This window comes from Taudactylus pleione, unplaced genomic scaffold (genome assembly GCF_031769625.1).
Source record: "Taudactylus pleione unplaced genomic scaffold, aTauple2 ptg001594l, whole genome shotgun sequence".
Taxonomy (NCBI): Eukaryota; Metazoa; Chordata; class Amphibia; order Anura; family Myobatrachidae; genus Taudactylus; species Taudactylus pleione.
Window position 1 is genome coordinate 66,706 of NW_028285991.1, and position 16,750 is coordinate 83,455.

The 16,750-nt window shown below is 41.4% G+C and overlaps 1 protein-coding gene across 1 annotated transcript in view; it reads left to right on the forward strand.

Moving 5' to 3' along the window:
- The window catches only part of LOC148442240 (coagulation factor XIII B chain-like), a 116,094-nt gene that overhangs the window by 59,966 nt on the left and 39,378 nt on the right, over window positions 1–16,750 (forward strand). Inside the window, exon 5 of the mRNA XM_088464127.1 lies at window positions 6,846–7,031. Within this exon, the coding sequence (XP_088320253.1) occupies window positions 6,846–7,031 (186 nt within the window). The remainder of the gene's footprint in view (window positions 1–6,845; window positions 7,032–16,750) is intronic.

Here is a 16,750-nt window from a genome sequence, read left to right on the forward strand (position 1 = left end):
GACATACATCTCTATAGTGTCCGAGGGGTCTGGGCTATTCGGGTTGTTATTTTGCCAAGGCTGGGACCCTACTGGAGAATAGGACCAACCTGCACCAGGAGGTAGGTGAGTATATAATTTTTTTTAGAAATACTCTGGGATTTCTACTGGACAAGGGGACCGATCACAGGAGAGAAGGTAAGTATGTGTGAGTGTGCTTACTATATAATAACATTTTACTGTCTACGGTGTGTGTGTACTGTCATTATTTTACAATTTTTTTTACAGATGGGGAACGAGTGCCGGCCGCCTGCTGGGACATGTAGTTCCACAAGTGCCAAAAGGCAGGCACGCTGGCACCTGTAGTCCCACTGTAAAAGACAACAGTAGACATCTATTATCCCACTATTACTCCTGCACCCGAGGGTCAGGGTGTGTTTGCCCATTTTTTAGAACTCTGAAATTCACTAAAAGCAAACTCGGGTGAGAAATCATGAAATTCTTTTTAAAACACGTGTTGAAACACAAATAGGTGCAGGATGCAGGGAAGAGCCCTGGGCTTCAGTCTAGGCCTGGGTTGCTTAGGAGAGGGTGAACTCCTTTATTGGGGGGGTCCCCACCTCTCCTGAGATCCCCGGCCTGGGTTAACTAACTTGAGGTGTCAATGCTTTGGCTGGGGTGACCCGGTGAAATAGTCTCCTGGCTGTGGCATTACACCCCGGCTAGTTTGAGTCCAGTGCTGGTTTTAAAAATACTGGGACCCCCAAGACATTTCTCCCCCATATTTTTAAAACCAGGAGTGGCTCAGGAGCCTGAGGCTGGTTATGCTTTGGGGGGGACACACACGTTAATTTTTCTTAACTAAATGACCCTTTATTTTATTATTTTTTACACACAAGCAGCCTGCGTGTATCTCACTGATTTGTGCAGGCTACTTGTTCAGGAGCGTTTGGCTGTGGTCAGACACAGGAAATTCAGGGAGAAACACGATCACATACACCATCGAAAAACACAATTCAGCAAAACACGATTTTTGGTAAATTTGAGTGTTTCAGTTGACAAAAGTCTCCCATGTCCTGCGGTGCTGTGCATGTTTAGACTAGGCCAATCTCGGACCAAACTCGAATCTAGAACATTGATCCCTAAGAATATGAGAATTGGTATGTCTTGTTATCTAACTCAGTGGTTCCCAAACTGTGCGCCGTGGCACCCTGGGGTGCCTCAGGACACTTACTGGGGTGCCTCAGGATGGTGTTCCAGCACCAAATTAAATTATTTATGGTCAATGTAATGTAAATATGTGGGCAAACAGAAGCACAAACCTGTCCACCACCACATAACTGAACCTAAGGATGACAGGTCAGCACAATTTACTTCATTTTACTTCTTCACTACATTTTTTCTGAATAACAAACTTTTGGCTTATAAGTGCTGTGAAAACAATACTGATACTCTAGGGCGCCGTGATTCAAAAAAATTTGGGAACCTCTGATCTAGCTGGTTATTATAAAATTGACCAAGATCAAAGTCAATATTTAGTCCTATGGAACTGATAGTGTCTAAATGGAAAATCCATTTAGCTTCTTAATTTAAAATATTCACAAATTTTATCTCCACCCCTCCAATGCGTTTCTACTACTTTATTACCTATGAATTTTAATTCTGATGGATCACTACTATAATGTGTGGAGAAATGTGCGGCTAAAGTATTTGTGCCTACTTTTTTAATTATGATATGCATATGCTCCCCGTTCCTTGTTTTCAAAGGTCTGGAAAGGATGTTTTTCTCATGTATGTCAGTCCACATGGGCACTCTAAAAGGAATATAACCCCTTGGTGTTCACACGTATTTTTTTTCTCTTATTTTGTATTCTTTCTTGTTGTTAGTTGAGTGGAACATTTTGGTTGGTTTGCAAGTTTGTTTTTTTTTGTAGCTTTTCACCCCTGATATATTTTGCAGTATAAAATCCAACCATTTTCTCTCGTAGCCATGTAGGTCTTTCTTTTTTTGGAAGTATAGCACAACTTGATTGGTTAGAAACCGATGTTGGTGAATTGAAGAACTTGATCGGTTTCAAACCGATGTTTGAGTATATCAAATGGAACCGGTATTTGGAGATATTGGATGGGACCGATTTTTGGAGATATCGAATGGGACCGATGTTGGCAACAGAAACAGGTCTCTGTGGTAAAACCAGACTGGAGTGTTAGATGGAATGTAACCAGACTGGAGTGTTAGAGGGAAAGGAGACTTATAACCAGACTTGGAACTGGAATCACACGGACTGCAACTGTTCAGGTAAAGAGTACCTGGGAGCTCAGAGCTCGATTCCGACCCACTCACTAGATGCGTTCGTACACACCCAGCGTATGCAAATATGGCAAAAGCAACGGTTACACGGCAAGGCATTAGCACGCCCACTATGTCTTAGCACGCGATCGCTCTGTGTATGCAGACGCCCACCAGTCTGTCTTAAGACGCCCACTTTCCCACGTCATGTCCAGGAAGTGTATGCAACCATCGGTGACATCGAGTACCATCGGATGCAATTGCAGCGCTTGTGGTTGACCACACCCTACTGCAAGCACTGCGAGTGATTCATTGTGATTTTTAACCATGTGACGTGTACTATGCCGCTGCGTCTTAATTATGCATGCCTCTGAAATGGCGTTAAGACGCTCAGGCACGCCTGCGTTTGCACCACCACTCCCCCATTTTCATGTACCATCCCCTGTCACCACCCACAAACGAATTGTCCTGTCACTCTAGCTAGCGAGCTCTCTATGCGCAGCAAGCAAACACTTACCGATCGCATGGACTAGTTTGCGCACACGCACTGCGATGCGTACGCATGCGTAGATTGCAAAAATTGTCTGGCTGCGTGTAAACACAGCCTAGAGAGCGGGTCTGAATCGGGCCCTCAGCACATAGCTGGAACTTCAGCAGAATCGAAGTTGTACTGGCAACAGAGGCCAGTCAGGAAATAGAATTTATAGGGGAGGATTCCAAGGGATTGGATGCTACGATCAGATGGTCTGGGAGCAGCGCTCTGAGTGAAGGAAGAGCATCAGGTGACAGAGTCTAAGATGGCTATGTCTGTGCTCTGTCCCCTAGTGCATTTGTACATATAAAAGTGCTGTGTCTCCACACAGTGTGAGCTGGGTGTGTTGCAGTTGGTGGCCAGTTAATTGTTTTATTTGCTTTCCTATTATCAAAATCACAATTTTTTTGTGTGTTCTAAAATATTCTGGGTGTGATACTTTAGTGTTTAAGAACACCAATGGTCAGTTGGCCAACAGCCACCGCCTTTATATATGTACAGTGTGTACTTTTATCAAAATCAAAAAAATTTTGTGTTTATTATCCCTCATACTCAGACTCCCTGATGCACCTCGTAAATGTACTACAGGGGTGTCTTACCCAATTTGGGTGGTGGGTAGTATGAGTGTATAAAATAGTCTGATTGGTAGTTAGCTGTTCTGCAGTGCAACTATTATTTTCTTGGCTTATCTTTCAACCCTTGTGAGGAATCCTTGGCTATTGGCAATGTGATCTCTTATGGTCTTACATTTAATTTTCTGAATCAATAAATTATAATTAAAAAATAAATTAATCAATTTACTTAATCAATGAATCAATCAATTAATTAATGCACCACTTTCAACCATTTTGGTTGCTTGTTTTTTAAAAGCCTTTTCAACACCTCTGCTTTGTTTGTTTTTTTAAAGCAGTAATAAAATAATGATTAATCGATCAATCTCTCTTCCACTACATACTCCACCTCTATTTCCCTGTGCTGTCTTCGGGCCTCTGATCTAGTTCTTAATTAATGAAAACATTTTATAGCATCATATAGCTTAAACTGCCATCCTGTCTGCCACTGCAGTGCCGCTCTGTTTCCTAGATGTGCCATGTTTGAAGTTGAACTGCCACGTGTTTGAGCCACCCACTGCTGTTGCTTAGCTTAGTCAGCCAGCTTGCTCAGTGCAACCTTTTGACCTAAACTGGATGAAAATAATATTGTGAGCTGTGAAGTGGTCAGAATTGACTGTGCATGACTGAAAATTAATATTATTGAGGTTAATAATACTGTAGGAACAAAAACAAGCCCTAATTATATGATTTGAGTTGTTTTTATAAATTAAAAAAAAAATACAGATCCAAAACCAAAACACATGATGGCAGTTTTGGCAAAACCAGATGACAAATTAGACCTAAAACTAAAACACAAAAAATATGCATCTATACATCTAGATAGATATATTATTTATTTGTGTATATATACAGATACACATCTATATTTAGATTTTATATAGATAGATAGATAGATAGATAGATAGATAGATAGATAGATAGATAGATAGATAGATGTTCTGCCCATCCTCACTGCTGACACAATAAAAAAAAATATTTTTTAAACTAACAAAAATTGAAATGTCACAATATGTAAATTATAGCTATTTAAACTAGTTCTTAAAAAAATATATATTGTCTCAGGTTTAAATAGCTGTTATTTACATAATTTGACAGTAAAAAAATTAAAATATTGGGGACATTTTTGGAATAAACATTCGTCAGTTTAATGGTTAACAGGAAGAGGAAGTAAATGTAGGAGCCTAAGGAATCAGCATTTCAAATAATAAAATTGCAGTACAGCCCTGAAAACAAGAACTCTGAAGCAAACCAACAGAACACACATACGCAAACACATGCTTCCACAGCGATTCTTCTTACCTGCATTAGATTTTACACTAGTGTCCTAAATGTTTATACCAATGCAATTTTGTTTTCTATTTTTTGGATGTGCCTACACAAACTGGAAATGTACTGTACCTAAGTATGAGGGGAAAAGCAAAACTCTTCAAAAGTACACTGTGCAAAGTGGTACCATCACATCAAAGTCCAATCTTGTACCACTGTACAGACACCTCTGTAAATAAAATAATTTTGTCTGTCTTCTGTCTCCTACAATACTACTTGGATTACCTTATGTATGGTCTCATTTAATCATGAGCTTGAAGGAATATCTGACTGCCTATTACACAAGGACCTATTCTGAGTAACAAGATTTTTTTTAACATTGCTTGAAGTACATTTAGAGATGTGCTTCTTACAGAGGCCCTGATTCAGAGCTGGATGCTCTGAAAGAGCGCTCGCTCTGAATCTGGGTGTTTTTTCTTTTTGTGCGGCCTCCTGGCCGCTCGCATAGCTGTGGGTGAACAACCACAGCTAATGCGAGCGGCCAGGATGATGGTCGCGATGGTCAAGACCATCGCGACCATCGGGCTTGCGATGAGACCCTAGTGGTAGGGTCTCGTGGCCGCAAGCCCCAGAGAGCTTCTGGCTCTAATAGAGCCAGAAGCTCTCCCACTGACATCACTTGTGATGTCAGTGGGGCCGCCCACAAACGGCAGGCGTTCGCTTGGGAACGCCTCAGTTTGTGAAGCCACCCCCCGGCCACGCTTACCAAATGGGGCGAGCTGTCAATCACCATCTACAGCTCGCCCCCTTTGGTACGAGACCCGGAGCGACGGAGCACCCGTCGCTACCCAGGTCTCGCGCATGCGCACGACGGAGCCGGCTCCGTCGTGCGCATGCCCAGTGGGCAAACATCGACCCGGTTGCGAGCGCTCAGCGATTGCGACTGGGTCTGAATCAGGCCCAGAGTTCCAAATTATGGTACAGCATTTGTTTCATTATAAATACAGGGACAAGACTTAAATTCTACCTGTCCTGAATTGGTGAGTTTCTATAGAATGCATATAGCTGTGCAATCTTAGGGCGCACATCCACTTACCTATTTATATAAGCGATTGAACGATAACGATATCATTATCGTTCAATCACTCATGATTCGTGCATGAATTGGGCACATTAATGTCGGAAACGACCAGTGATGCGCGCTACTGCTGGTCGTTTCCAACATCAATCATCGCTCGAACATGCTGGCCAAGCTGATGATAACGTCAGGTTGAGCATGTTAGGGGATGACTGATGTGCCTACAGTGAATGACTGATTGTTCAGTGTAGGCACAGCACAGACTGTGAAACGACTGCATGATTACAATGTCGTAATCGTACAGCCGTTTTTTGGTCTGCTAGTTGATGTGCGGCTTTACTCTTAGCAAAGTAACCATTCCACTCCTTTATGTCATTTTAACAATGTTAGTCTGTGAAATAAAATCTTGTTGTTGCACTGATCTACAAAATGAGGCAAACCTATGCACCTTTTCTGTAGTCAGCAAAATACCCTCACTCCACCCAATACATCCCATCAGCCAGGGGCTACCTTATGCTCCTCCACAAATGCAATCCTTTCACTCCACAAATCCAGACACTTTGGCAGATATCTAATGATTTATAAAGTGCATGATTCGAAATAGTGTATACTATTGTATCCAATTATTTTGAAGTATTTATAAGAGGGGTTGTCTGAGTGACATTTCACACTAGGGGGGGATGTACTAAGCCTTGGAAAATGATAGGAGCTGATTGGATGGTACTTTATATCTCTCTAACTGCCATGTTACAAGCTATGTTTGAAAAATGGCAGTTAGGAGATGATAAGTTGGAACTTTATCTTTCTCCAGTTTATCATTTCCAAGGCTTAGTACATCCCCTCCTGGTCAAGAAAGGTGTAACACCACCCCAACTAGACACCTCCTCCATTTACAGTGGTCTCTTTTCCACCTCACTTTTCCTCACTTGCTTAACACAACTTAAATAATTTTCTCCAGAAAGTTTATTTCTTCAGACTTGCATCTCACTTATGCAACGTTATGTTAAACTAAATGAGCTTCCGATGCATTTTTCTTTAACATTACTTTTGCTCTTAATTCATATTATTTTTCTTATTTTATAACAGTTCGTCTATGTCCCCCAGTGATGGATGACAGCGTAAGAGTTTTGACAACTGTGTCTGATGATGAATTTTCTGTAGGTCATGTAATACATTTGCAATGCAAAAATCCAATGAATCAGCTTAATGGGCCATCTGAAATTTTCTGCACCTCAAATGGAACATGGAATATTGATCCTCCAACTTGTAAAGGTGAGGTGACATTCATTTAACAATTTCCACAACCAGTGACTAATATTTGTGCCCCTCTACAGTCCTAGTTTTTAGAATGCTATATGTGCTCCACCTGGATGTCTTATTTATCCTGAGCAGAGAAAAACACATGAAAATTTCAAACTGGTTCAAATTCAATTACCAATACATCCCAAATTTGCAATGATCATGTTCTGTGTAAAATTAATGTATAATAATTCTAACATTATTTAAATATTATTGTTCATTAATAAAAAAAAACTATTTGAATATTTTTAAACATTGCGTTTGAAATTTACTTTCTGAGGTTAGACATTAACAACAAATTCATTAAACTGTAACAAATGTTGCTTGAATGTGTGCAATCCAGCTCAATCATGTGTGGACCAGTTCAAACCTCATCAAGTCTCTAAAACTTTCTCAACTTTTTATTTTCAAAACATTAAAATAAAAATTAAAATTTTAAACTGATCTACAATTTGAAAAATTCTGTTGAAATTTTGAATTTTAGAATCAGTTTGTTGGAATGGTCAAATCTATATTATTTAGATAACTTATGTTTTAGCGGTCCCAAATAACATATAACAGATCATTTTATTTTAGGAAGAAGTAAACATTATTTTCCACCGAAGAAAGACTATCAAGGAGAGCAGGGGCAATTGCTCCCTTAGTGGCTATAATTTTGTAAAGACAAGTCAGCACTGAGACAACCTTTGCAGTGATTGGTGTAAATTGTGTACTGTATTCTGGACATTTAAAGGGCTGTACAATGCTGGCTATGAATATTATCTGCTCTGGGTGGATATAAAAAGGCTGATCTCATATTGTGGAGAGAGGAGGCCACTAGGCATAGGACAGATAAAAAATGGAGAGTCAAAACATACTGTTCTACTGTATATAAATTGTAAAATAAATATTTACAGGGACAGTAGAACCATTCATTTACTTTAAACTGGTTTGTAGTCTCAACCAATATGGGCAATTATTATCCCCATTAGAATGTACTGTAAGCTCTCAAGAGTAGGGCCCTCTACCCTCTTGTGCTTCTCTTTACTTATACTTTCTTCTACTCCTTACTCCCCACTAGGGCACCTATCACTTGGTTGCTAACGCCCTGTTGCTTATTTGAGTGTTATGATCACTAATGCAGCAATGTATATAAACCTTGTCCTTGTATTGTCACTGGTTTCTTGTTCACTTATATGCTTATGTACTATGTAAGGTGCTGCGGAACACTTGTGGCACCATATAAATAAAGGATAATAATAATAATTATTATTTTTATTTCTATGGACTAAGCACTCTGATTTTTTTAAAATAGTGGTCAATACCAATGCAGATCAATATAAAAACCAATGACTATTTATATTTTTATTAGTCTTTTTATACTCTTTTTAATATGTGTTAGATGAGATTGGGCATGTAATATATATCTTTTTTAATATAAATGAAAAGGTCTTTATCTTAGTACTCTTAGGGGGAGATGTATCAAACCTTAAAAAGAGTAGAGAAGTGGACAAGAGCAGAAGTTGGCAATAGCAACCAATCAGCATTCTATAAAATTATAAGAGGTTTGATACATCTCCGTAGTCTAGTGAAGTGGTTAGCGGTTTCTTATTAGTTGGATGCTAGATGCTATATGTAGGGAAGACAAAAAATGTTTAGCTTATTTTTGCACAAAATCCAAATGAGCAAGACAATAATTGTTTTAAATATAAGATTTTTTCTGTTAGCAATTCTCATTAATAAACGCATGGCAAAGTCTCTATAGCATAAAGAGCTAATCCCTGTGGGGGTTTTCTGGTACTGTGTGTTAATGCAGCAAATTGTTTGTTTATATTTGTAAAGGAAACTTAAGCTGGGTACATACTAGATCAGGGGTGGCCAACCAGTCAGAGGCAAAGAGCCCAAAAATATCTGTAGATATGTCAAAGAGAAAAAAAAAAAGGTTTCCTGCACATGCAGGCCCATAGGACTCTTATTTGGGGCACTCTTAGATAGTTTAATGTATGAAATGTGTAAGATATGATTGGGTAGTTATAAAACATCAATTTTTATTATTAATACTCATTAAAATATTGGTGCAAAAACACTCTGATAAATTCAAATGGTAAATACAAACAATAAGTCATACCTGTAAATCCTGTCTGAAGAAGTAAAAACAAAGAGAAACAAGGAAAAATTGCTAACACTCACAGGCAGAAGGAAAAAATGTTCCTTGTTTCTCTTTTTTAGAAATATAGGGATTGCCTTTTTAAGACTTTCGCCCTATTTATCCTGATATAGAAGTACAATTTTGACTTCTCTAACACTACACTGAACAAGCCACATCCACAAATAATACATTGAAAAATAAACAGATTCACATAATACAATCCAGATCCCCCATGTGTCACTCCATCCTCCCCATGTGTCACTTCAGCCCTCTATGTGTCATTCTAGTTCCCCTCATGTGTCACTCCAACCCCCCAATGTGTCACTCCAGCCCTCCATGTGCAACTTCAGCAGCCCCTCATGTGTCACTCCAGAACTCCATTTGTCACTCCAGCAGCCCCCCATTTGTCACTCCACCCTCATGTGTCACAACAGCAGCCTTTCCATGCGTCACTCCATCAACCCCCCATGTGTCACTTGAACAGCCCCTTTGTCACTCCAGCCCCCCATTTGTCACTCCAGCAGCCCCTCATGTGTCACAACAGCAGACCCTCATGTGACACTCCAGCCCCCCCTCTATCTCAATGGGCCACTCCAGTCCACCCCCCCCCACCCTCCCTCCCACTTCACGGGCCACTCCAGCCCCCCCCCCCACATGTAACAAATAAAATGGAAATAAATTTTAAAAAACCACAGCTCTTACCTTGCTGTGGACTGTCTGCATCATGTAGGTAGGCTTTGGCATCTGTGACTGCATCCTCCTTGTGACTGCAGGTTCAGTCACAAGTTAAACTCCACCTCCTGATTGCGGCGTGACGTCATAACGTCGCCCATACATGCTTCCAGAGTGGAGCAGACTGCTGCAACAATGGATGAGCCTCCTATGAACAGCTGTGTGCCTATCAGTGGAGGCAGTCAGTGTAAGTCAGGGGAGCCACATCAGAAGAATGGTAGCGCGGCTTGCTTCTCAAGAACATAAACATGAAATATTAATTGACTTTGAAGGGTTCATGTAGAGAGGAATACAAGTACAGTAATGCATAATATATGCATTTCCCTACTTCACAAGTATACACTAATGCTTGAGGCAAGTCGGGGCTTACTGGGACTAAAATATTTAGCAAATTTAGCAAAGGGCTGATTTTTCCTTAGCGGCCTGCATCTTCTTATGAGCTCCATTGCCCTAGGGAATTCAGTACTGAACAAGCTAAGGGGCAGATTCAATTAGACGCCATAAGCCCAGTTTTCGTAATAAATTATTGCATTCGCGATAATTCCGTGATCGTGCAATTCAATTATCATATGTGCGATAATTGCATAGATAGAAACCGGCGATAAGTTTTCACCATCTCATAGCAAGTGGCTAAAAATGGGGGGATATGTTTCAGAACCCTTTGGACACCCCCTAATGATAAATTAGCCAAAAAGTTGTGTTTAATTTGTGTAATTTGTGCAAAAATTACATGTCAATATTAGGTTGAAAAAAAAAAAAAAATGAGTGGAAAGTGGGTTTAAAGTAGTGGGCCTGGTATTTTGGGTCGCTGTGTGGATGTGCAGGTGTTTTAAACATTGCAGGTGGCTGCAGCAGGTGTATTTTTTTCCTTTTTAAAAGTGCATTTTATAGACACAAAAATTTACTTGCACCCATTTTAATGCACCCCCAATTTACGTCCAGCAGTTATTTTCTCAAAAAAATATTGCTTTTTATAATTTTACAACACTTATGCAAATATGCAGATAACAGCCAATTGACCCAACTTAATAATCCAAAATACTTTTATTACAGCCATTAATACACTTCTATATTGATTTCCTATGTTAGTTAGCCCTTTTTTGAAGGGTACAGACTGATTTCCCTAAATGTGGAGATATTTTCGCCTGCTTCACCATGAAAAATTATGGCACGTTTGTGTTTTCGCTTGTTTTACAATAGGATTTGGTGAAAAATGGGAGCGTGCTTTCCCGTAATAGGCGACAATATCACGCAAAAATGGGGGATAAGTGCAACGATTTGTCGCCGCTAATTGAATCTGGCCCTAAGGATGGTTGATATCATGGCAAGCTGAAGTTTTCCCTGCTGTAGTTCTGGTAGAAACATTTTCAGGGGTTCTGCATGCTGACTATCCTCCTGATATTGCTACTATTAACCAAGGCTATGAGTGTTAGTGCTGGTAGAACATGGGTGGCACAATTTTATTTATTATTTGCATAGTTAATTGTTTTACACATTAAAATGCCACTGTTATCATCAAATTTATGACGACTCATTTCTTTCCCACCGAGGGGGCCTTCATGCAATCTCCGAATGGTCCCCCTGCCTCGTGCCAATGCTTGTGCAGTATAGACTCTGGCCCTGCACTAGAGTCTACTGTGCATGTGCTTATCTCTGGGAAAATGGCAACAGCACCATTTATCCCGTGATTTCTCAATCGTACATGTGCATATCTCCTGGAAAAAGACTCCAGCACCATTTTCCCAGATATTTCTTCTGAGTGGGGCTCAAAGTGAGTCTATTCTATAGTTGCAAAGTGTGTGGTATGTGGTGTGCACTCCCATCGACTTAGGGGCCTGTGTGCACAGTACATCCTACACCAATGTGCTATACTACAATGTGCTATGATACACACATGTGCTATACTACACACATTTCCCATAGTATGCTGTGTTACACATACTGTATCTTATAAGATTCAGTACCTGCAGCTCTGCATACATACATAAATATGTACAACCTACAAGAACTAGTGAATGCTTATCTGGATATCAGATGTTGCACAGTACCTAAGAAATGCTGAAAAGCATAAGCATGGGTCTCTTGATTTCAGCAAACTGCACGTGCACCAAAGATATTACTCTGCAACTGTGTATGAGCTGCAGCAAGCATACACACACAAACGGAGATCGCTATTGCCTATAGATTTATCCATCCATCAATGGACTATACTTTCTGTTGAATGGGTGGTAACTGGGAGGCGACCATGCAATTGTATGGAACTGTTCCATCTCATGGCCCTGTTATGGGAGTGTCATGGGCATGTAGGCCAACTTCCTTGCCTGGTCATAGCATGTAGACAGTGATGGGACACCTGCTTCAATTGGACATATTGCTCCCAGCATGGGGTGGTCTCAAGCCCAGATACTAATGATAATGGCTGTGGCTGAGAACGGAAAAATAGTGGGTGGGTTAGGCCTCCACATGCAGTCTCATGCATACATGGCTCGATTCTCGCATTCGCATAATACAGTAAGTAGGCTGCCACGGCCAAACAGAAACGTGGCCATGGATGCATTGGACTCAAAATCTGGTTCTAAGCATGCAATACTGAATATAAATGAAACCAGCACAGCTCTTGAACTGAATGGTATTATTCATAGGAGTTGTTGCGGGATGCCATGCACATCGAAGAGGCCCATTGATTGCTGAGCTGGTCATGTTAGGCAAGTCATCAATTTCAAAACACCAAAGAGTACAGATCAACCAGCACTACGTGCTCCTTCTCCCTCCAATCAAAGGTATTAGATGCAACAATAGACCAGACAAGGTCAAGAATCTCATGAAAAGTCAGGGGCTTTTTGGCGTGATGAACCCATTGTATAATACAGGGGATACAAGCAGAGACCACACGTTCAATGTCACTAGACATGGAGGGACAATACATACTGTAGCATCCGTAGCCCTGCCTTTCATTGCCTCACAACCAGGGTGTCCTTTATGGATCTTTTGGGCATGGAAGCCATTGAGTGAATGAGAAATGATAAACCAATGACCAAGCAGGAGCATGCCTTCATCACAAAAGGCGAAGAAGGAATGAATGTTACATGGCAACTCTCTGGAGGAGAGTACAACTTGGGACAGACTATATTTGTCATAGTCTGTCCCAAGTCTGTCATCCTATTGGTCTCTCAAACCTCCACCAAATGCCTTCAGGACACCACATCAAATTACATGACATCCAATCCAATATCATCATCGGCAACATCAGATTCATGTCAATGAGTTTTGGAGAGTACATCAGCCACATGGAGACCTTTCCCATGCTTGTACACCACATCTGATACCTTTACAAATTGAGCATGAAATATATGCATAAAGATGTAGTGTGCAGATGCTTTCGCAGGATAGTCATGATTGATTGAAGATCTCACAGTTAAGCCATAGATGAATTGATGGAATATCCTGCATTTTTAAACCAGTGCCAGTAATTCCTTCTCAATCTGAGCATATTGAGATTTAGTTTCAGTTGAGGTTCTGGAGGCAAAAGTAACAGATTTATTGCATTGCATGCAAACAGCACCAAGACCATGCTGGGAAGCATCTGCAGAAAGTAACACGGGAAGATGTACTTTAAAAAACTGGAGCACAGGGCTACTTGTCACTGTGAATTTCAGTCAGGAGACTGCAGAATCATGATGCTTTGTCCAGCACCATTCAGTATCCATATGTAAGGGCTATCAGAGTGAAGCAGTCAGTTCACTGTAGAGGGCCAGCAATTTGGACAGATAGTCACAACTTTCAGACGGCATTTATCATGTTCTTGCATAGTGGGACCTCATACAAGGTTATCATGCACAATGATCTTACAGGGATACCTCTCAAATAAATGTTCAACACTTCATTTCCAATGAAAATACCATATGGCCTTCTCAGGAAGGCATAATGACCTACTGATGTCATAATGGTAGTTAGCATAGATGACTCCTTGTCTAGGGGAATTTGGCAGAATCCACACTTGGCATCCAGGGTGATTAAGATTTCTGGCATTTGGCATATCTGCAATTACACAGTCTGTGATGGGTGATGTGGTCTCATTAGGGCTTTGTTCAGAAGGACATGATATACAATACTGTGCAAAAGTTTTAGGCAGGTGTGGAAAAACCGCTGCAAAGTAAGAATTCTTTCAAAAACAGAAGTGATAGTAGTTTATTTTTATCAATTGACAAAATGCAAAGTGAATGAGCAGAAGAGAAATCTAAATCAAATCAATATTTGGTGTGACCACCCTTTGCCTTCAAAACAGCATCAATTCTTCTAGGTACACTTGCACACCGTTTTTGAAGGAACAAGGCAGGGATGTTGTTCCAAACATCTTGGAAAACTAACCACAATCCTTCTGTCAGGAACTCCTTTACCAGGTCCCGACGCAGAGCCCAGCCAGCAGCATAACTTACCTGCAGTCTCCGGTTCTTGGGTCTGGTCATCCACTGTTCATCTTCGCAACAGCACTACAGCAGCAGGTCGCAGGCCTTCTCCTCCATACTGACTAGCATCCCTAGAGCTGTATGATGTCTTCCTCCAAAATTGCCCATGGAGTCTCCAGTTCATGGGCGTGGCCATCTTGTTGTAGCCAGAATCTACCTGTGTTTCCTGGTTCTCAAGTCAGCTGGGACTCAGTCACCAACCAGCAACAGGCACTGCATATAAAAACACTTCCTGGATGATCATTCAGTGCCTGTACAATGTCTTCTCAAGTTCTAGTATTTAGCTCCTAATATCATTTGACCTTGGACTTCCTGTTATCCTCGTGTCCTGCTCCGTGTCGTAAGATGCCACTTTGGATACAAAGCACGCAGCACCTAACACTCCACTTTGGATACAAAGCCCACAGCACATAAAGACTCCACTTTGGGTACAAAATCTGCAGCACCCATTGATGCATATCTGTGTACTTTGTCCATATCACCGTGACACATCTCAGTACACTATATCTGGAGTTCGACGCAACATTGTGTATACAAGACTCACACTCATCGCAAGCATAAGACGTCACAGTCTAGCTGGATTTACCTCTACACCTTTGACCCAGGATTCCAGTCTCGTCTTACTGGGTGAACCCCGGGACTCGGACTTAGGTTTCCTGCCTTCGTCTATTGAGGATAACTCGGCATCATATGACTAGTGTCCTGCTTGTGGAGTTCATGCACTAATGCCAGTCATCCCACTCCTACTTCGATGCTGCATTCTTGTCACAGGTTCATGTTCTTATCGTTCTGGACTTTTGTTCTGATTCTACCCATCATTCCCAATTCTCCGCTGTTTGTTCAATAAAACCTTGTGTTCTTTCAAAAGCTACTAATATTCAAGTCTTAATTCTCCTATGAGGGAAAGCTATCTGAAATTTCCTCAGTTCTTGCTACCACGGTCTCAGCCCACAGAGTCTGATTCATCTCAGGAGGCCAACTTTCCTAGAGTCGTGACACCTTCTGTATAGAGCGGTACAATAATGAATGTCTGCAGGCAGCAGTGAAGCATGGTGGAGGTTCCTTGCAAGTTTGGGGCTGCATTTCAGCAAATGAATTGGTCAGGATAAATGGTGTCCTCCAGTGACGTGCAGTCAGGGCAGGTGAGGCAGAGTATACTCCAGAGTTTTGACTATAAAAATAAGAAAAAGTTAAAGAAAATATTATAAATATGTTATTTATATTATTCTAATAATTTTTAGAGTCAAAACTCTGGAGTAAAAAGTGTATGGCAGGTGACGCACTGCCTCCCCTATCTACCTTTTCTGCACATCTCTGATCAAAACACACCAAATTTTCAGCCCTATATACTGCTGCACCTTTGTATAATACCCACATAAACCCTCGGGTTCATATATGTATCTGTAAATCTGGCTCCTACACTAGTCAGTGCCTCCCCAGCCATTTACCTCACTTCACATCACTGGTGTCCTCAATGCTGAGAAAATAAGGCAGGTACTTATCCATCATGCAATACCATCAGGGAGGCATCTGATTGACTCCAAATGTATTCTGCAGCAGGACAACGACCCCAAACATACAGCCAATGTCATTAAGAACTATCTTCAGCATAAACATGATGATATGGCCCCCACAGAGCCTGATCTCCACATCATCAAGTGGGTCTGGGATTACATGAAGAGACAGAAGGATTTGAGCAAGCCTACATCTACAGAAGATCTGTGGTTAGTTCTCCAAGATGTTTGGAACAATCAGATATTGATTTGATTTAGATTTCTCTTCTGTTCATTCAATTTCCATTTTGTCAATTGATAAAAAATAAACTTTCTACTTCGGGTTCCATGGGAGGTCCACAGGTAACCTTGGGGTATAGGTGATGCAGGGTCATCTGGGCACCACGCAGTTAAATTCTTCTCCCAGGATGCATCGGGGCCTTCCCCTATACCCCGCCCCCAGGCTGGGAGCTCCTCAGTTTTGTTAGGTGCCCGACCAGAGTCGGTCACTGAACATGCAGTGGGGCTGTTTGGTGCAAACTGCCCTGAAGTTCTTCATTATATGCAGTAGTGCAGACAGTCCAGTGGAAGTTCGCACTACTGCATCTTCACCCTGGCGGTGCTGCGTCGCCAGTACTGATCCATGCTTCGCAGCGGGCCTCTGAGGTTTTAGCTGGCAGAGACCTCAGAGTTTCCCTAGACTGCGGCTGGACAACGGGGACGCAGGTAAGTGACACGTGCCGTGGTGGTGTGTGCAGATGCGCAGTCTTTTTACTCCAGTGCTGGGGACTCCCTGTGGTTGACAGTAAGTGTGGCCAGGCACACACTAAGCTGCCTGGGACAGCGGGCTGGAGTTTGTGGTTATACTCCAGC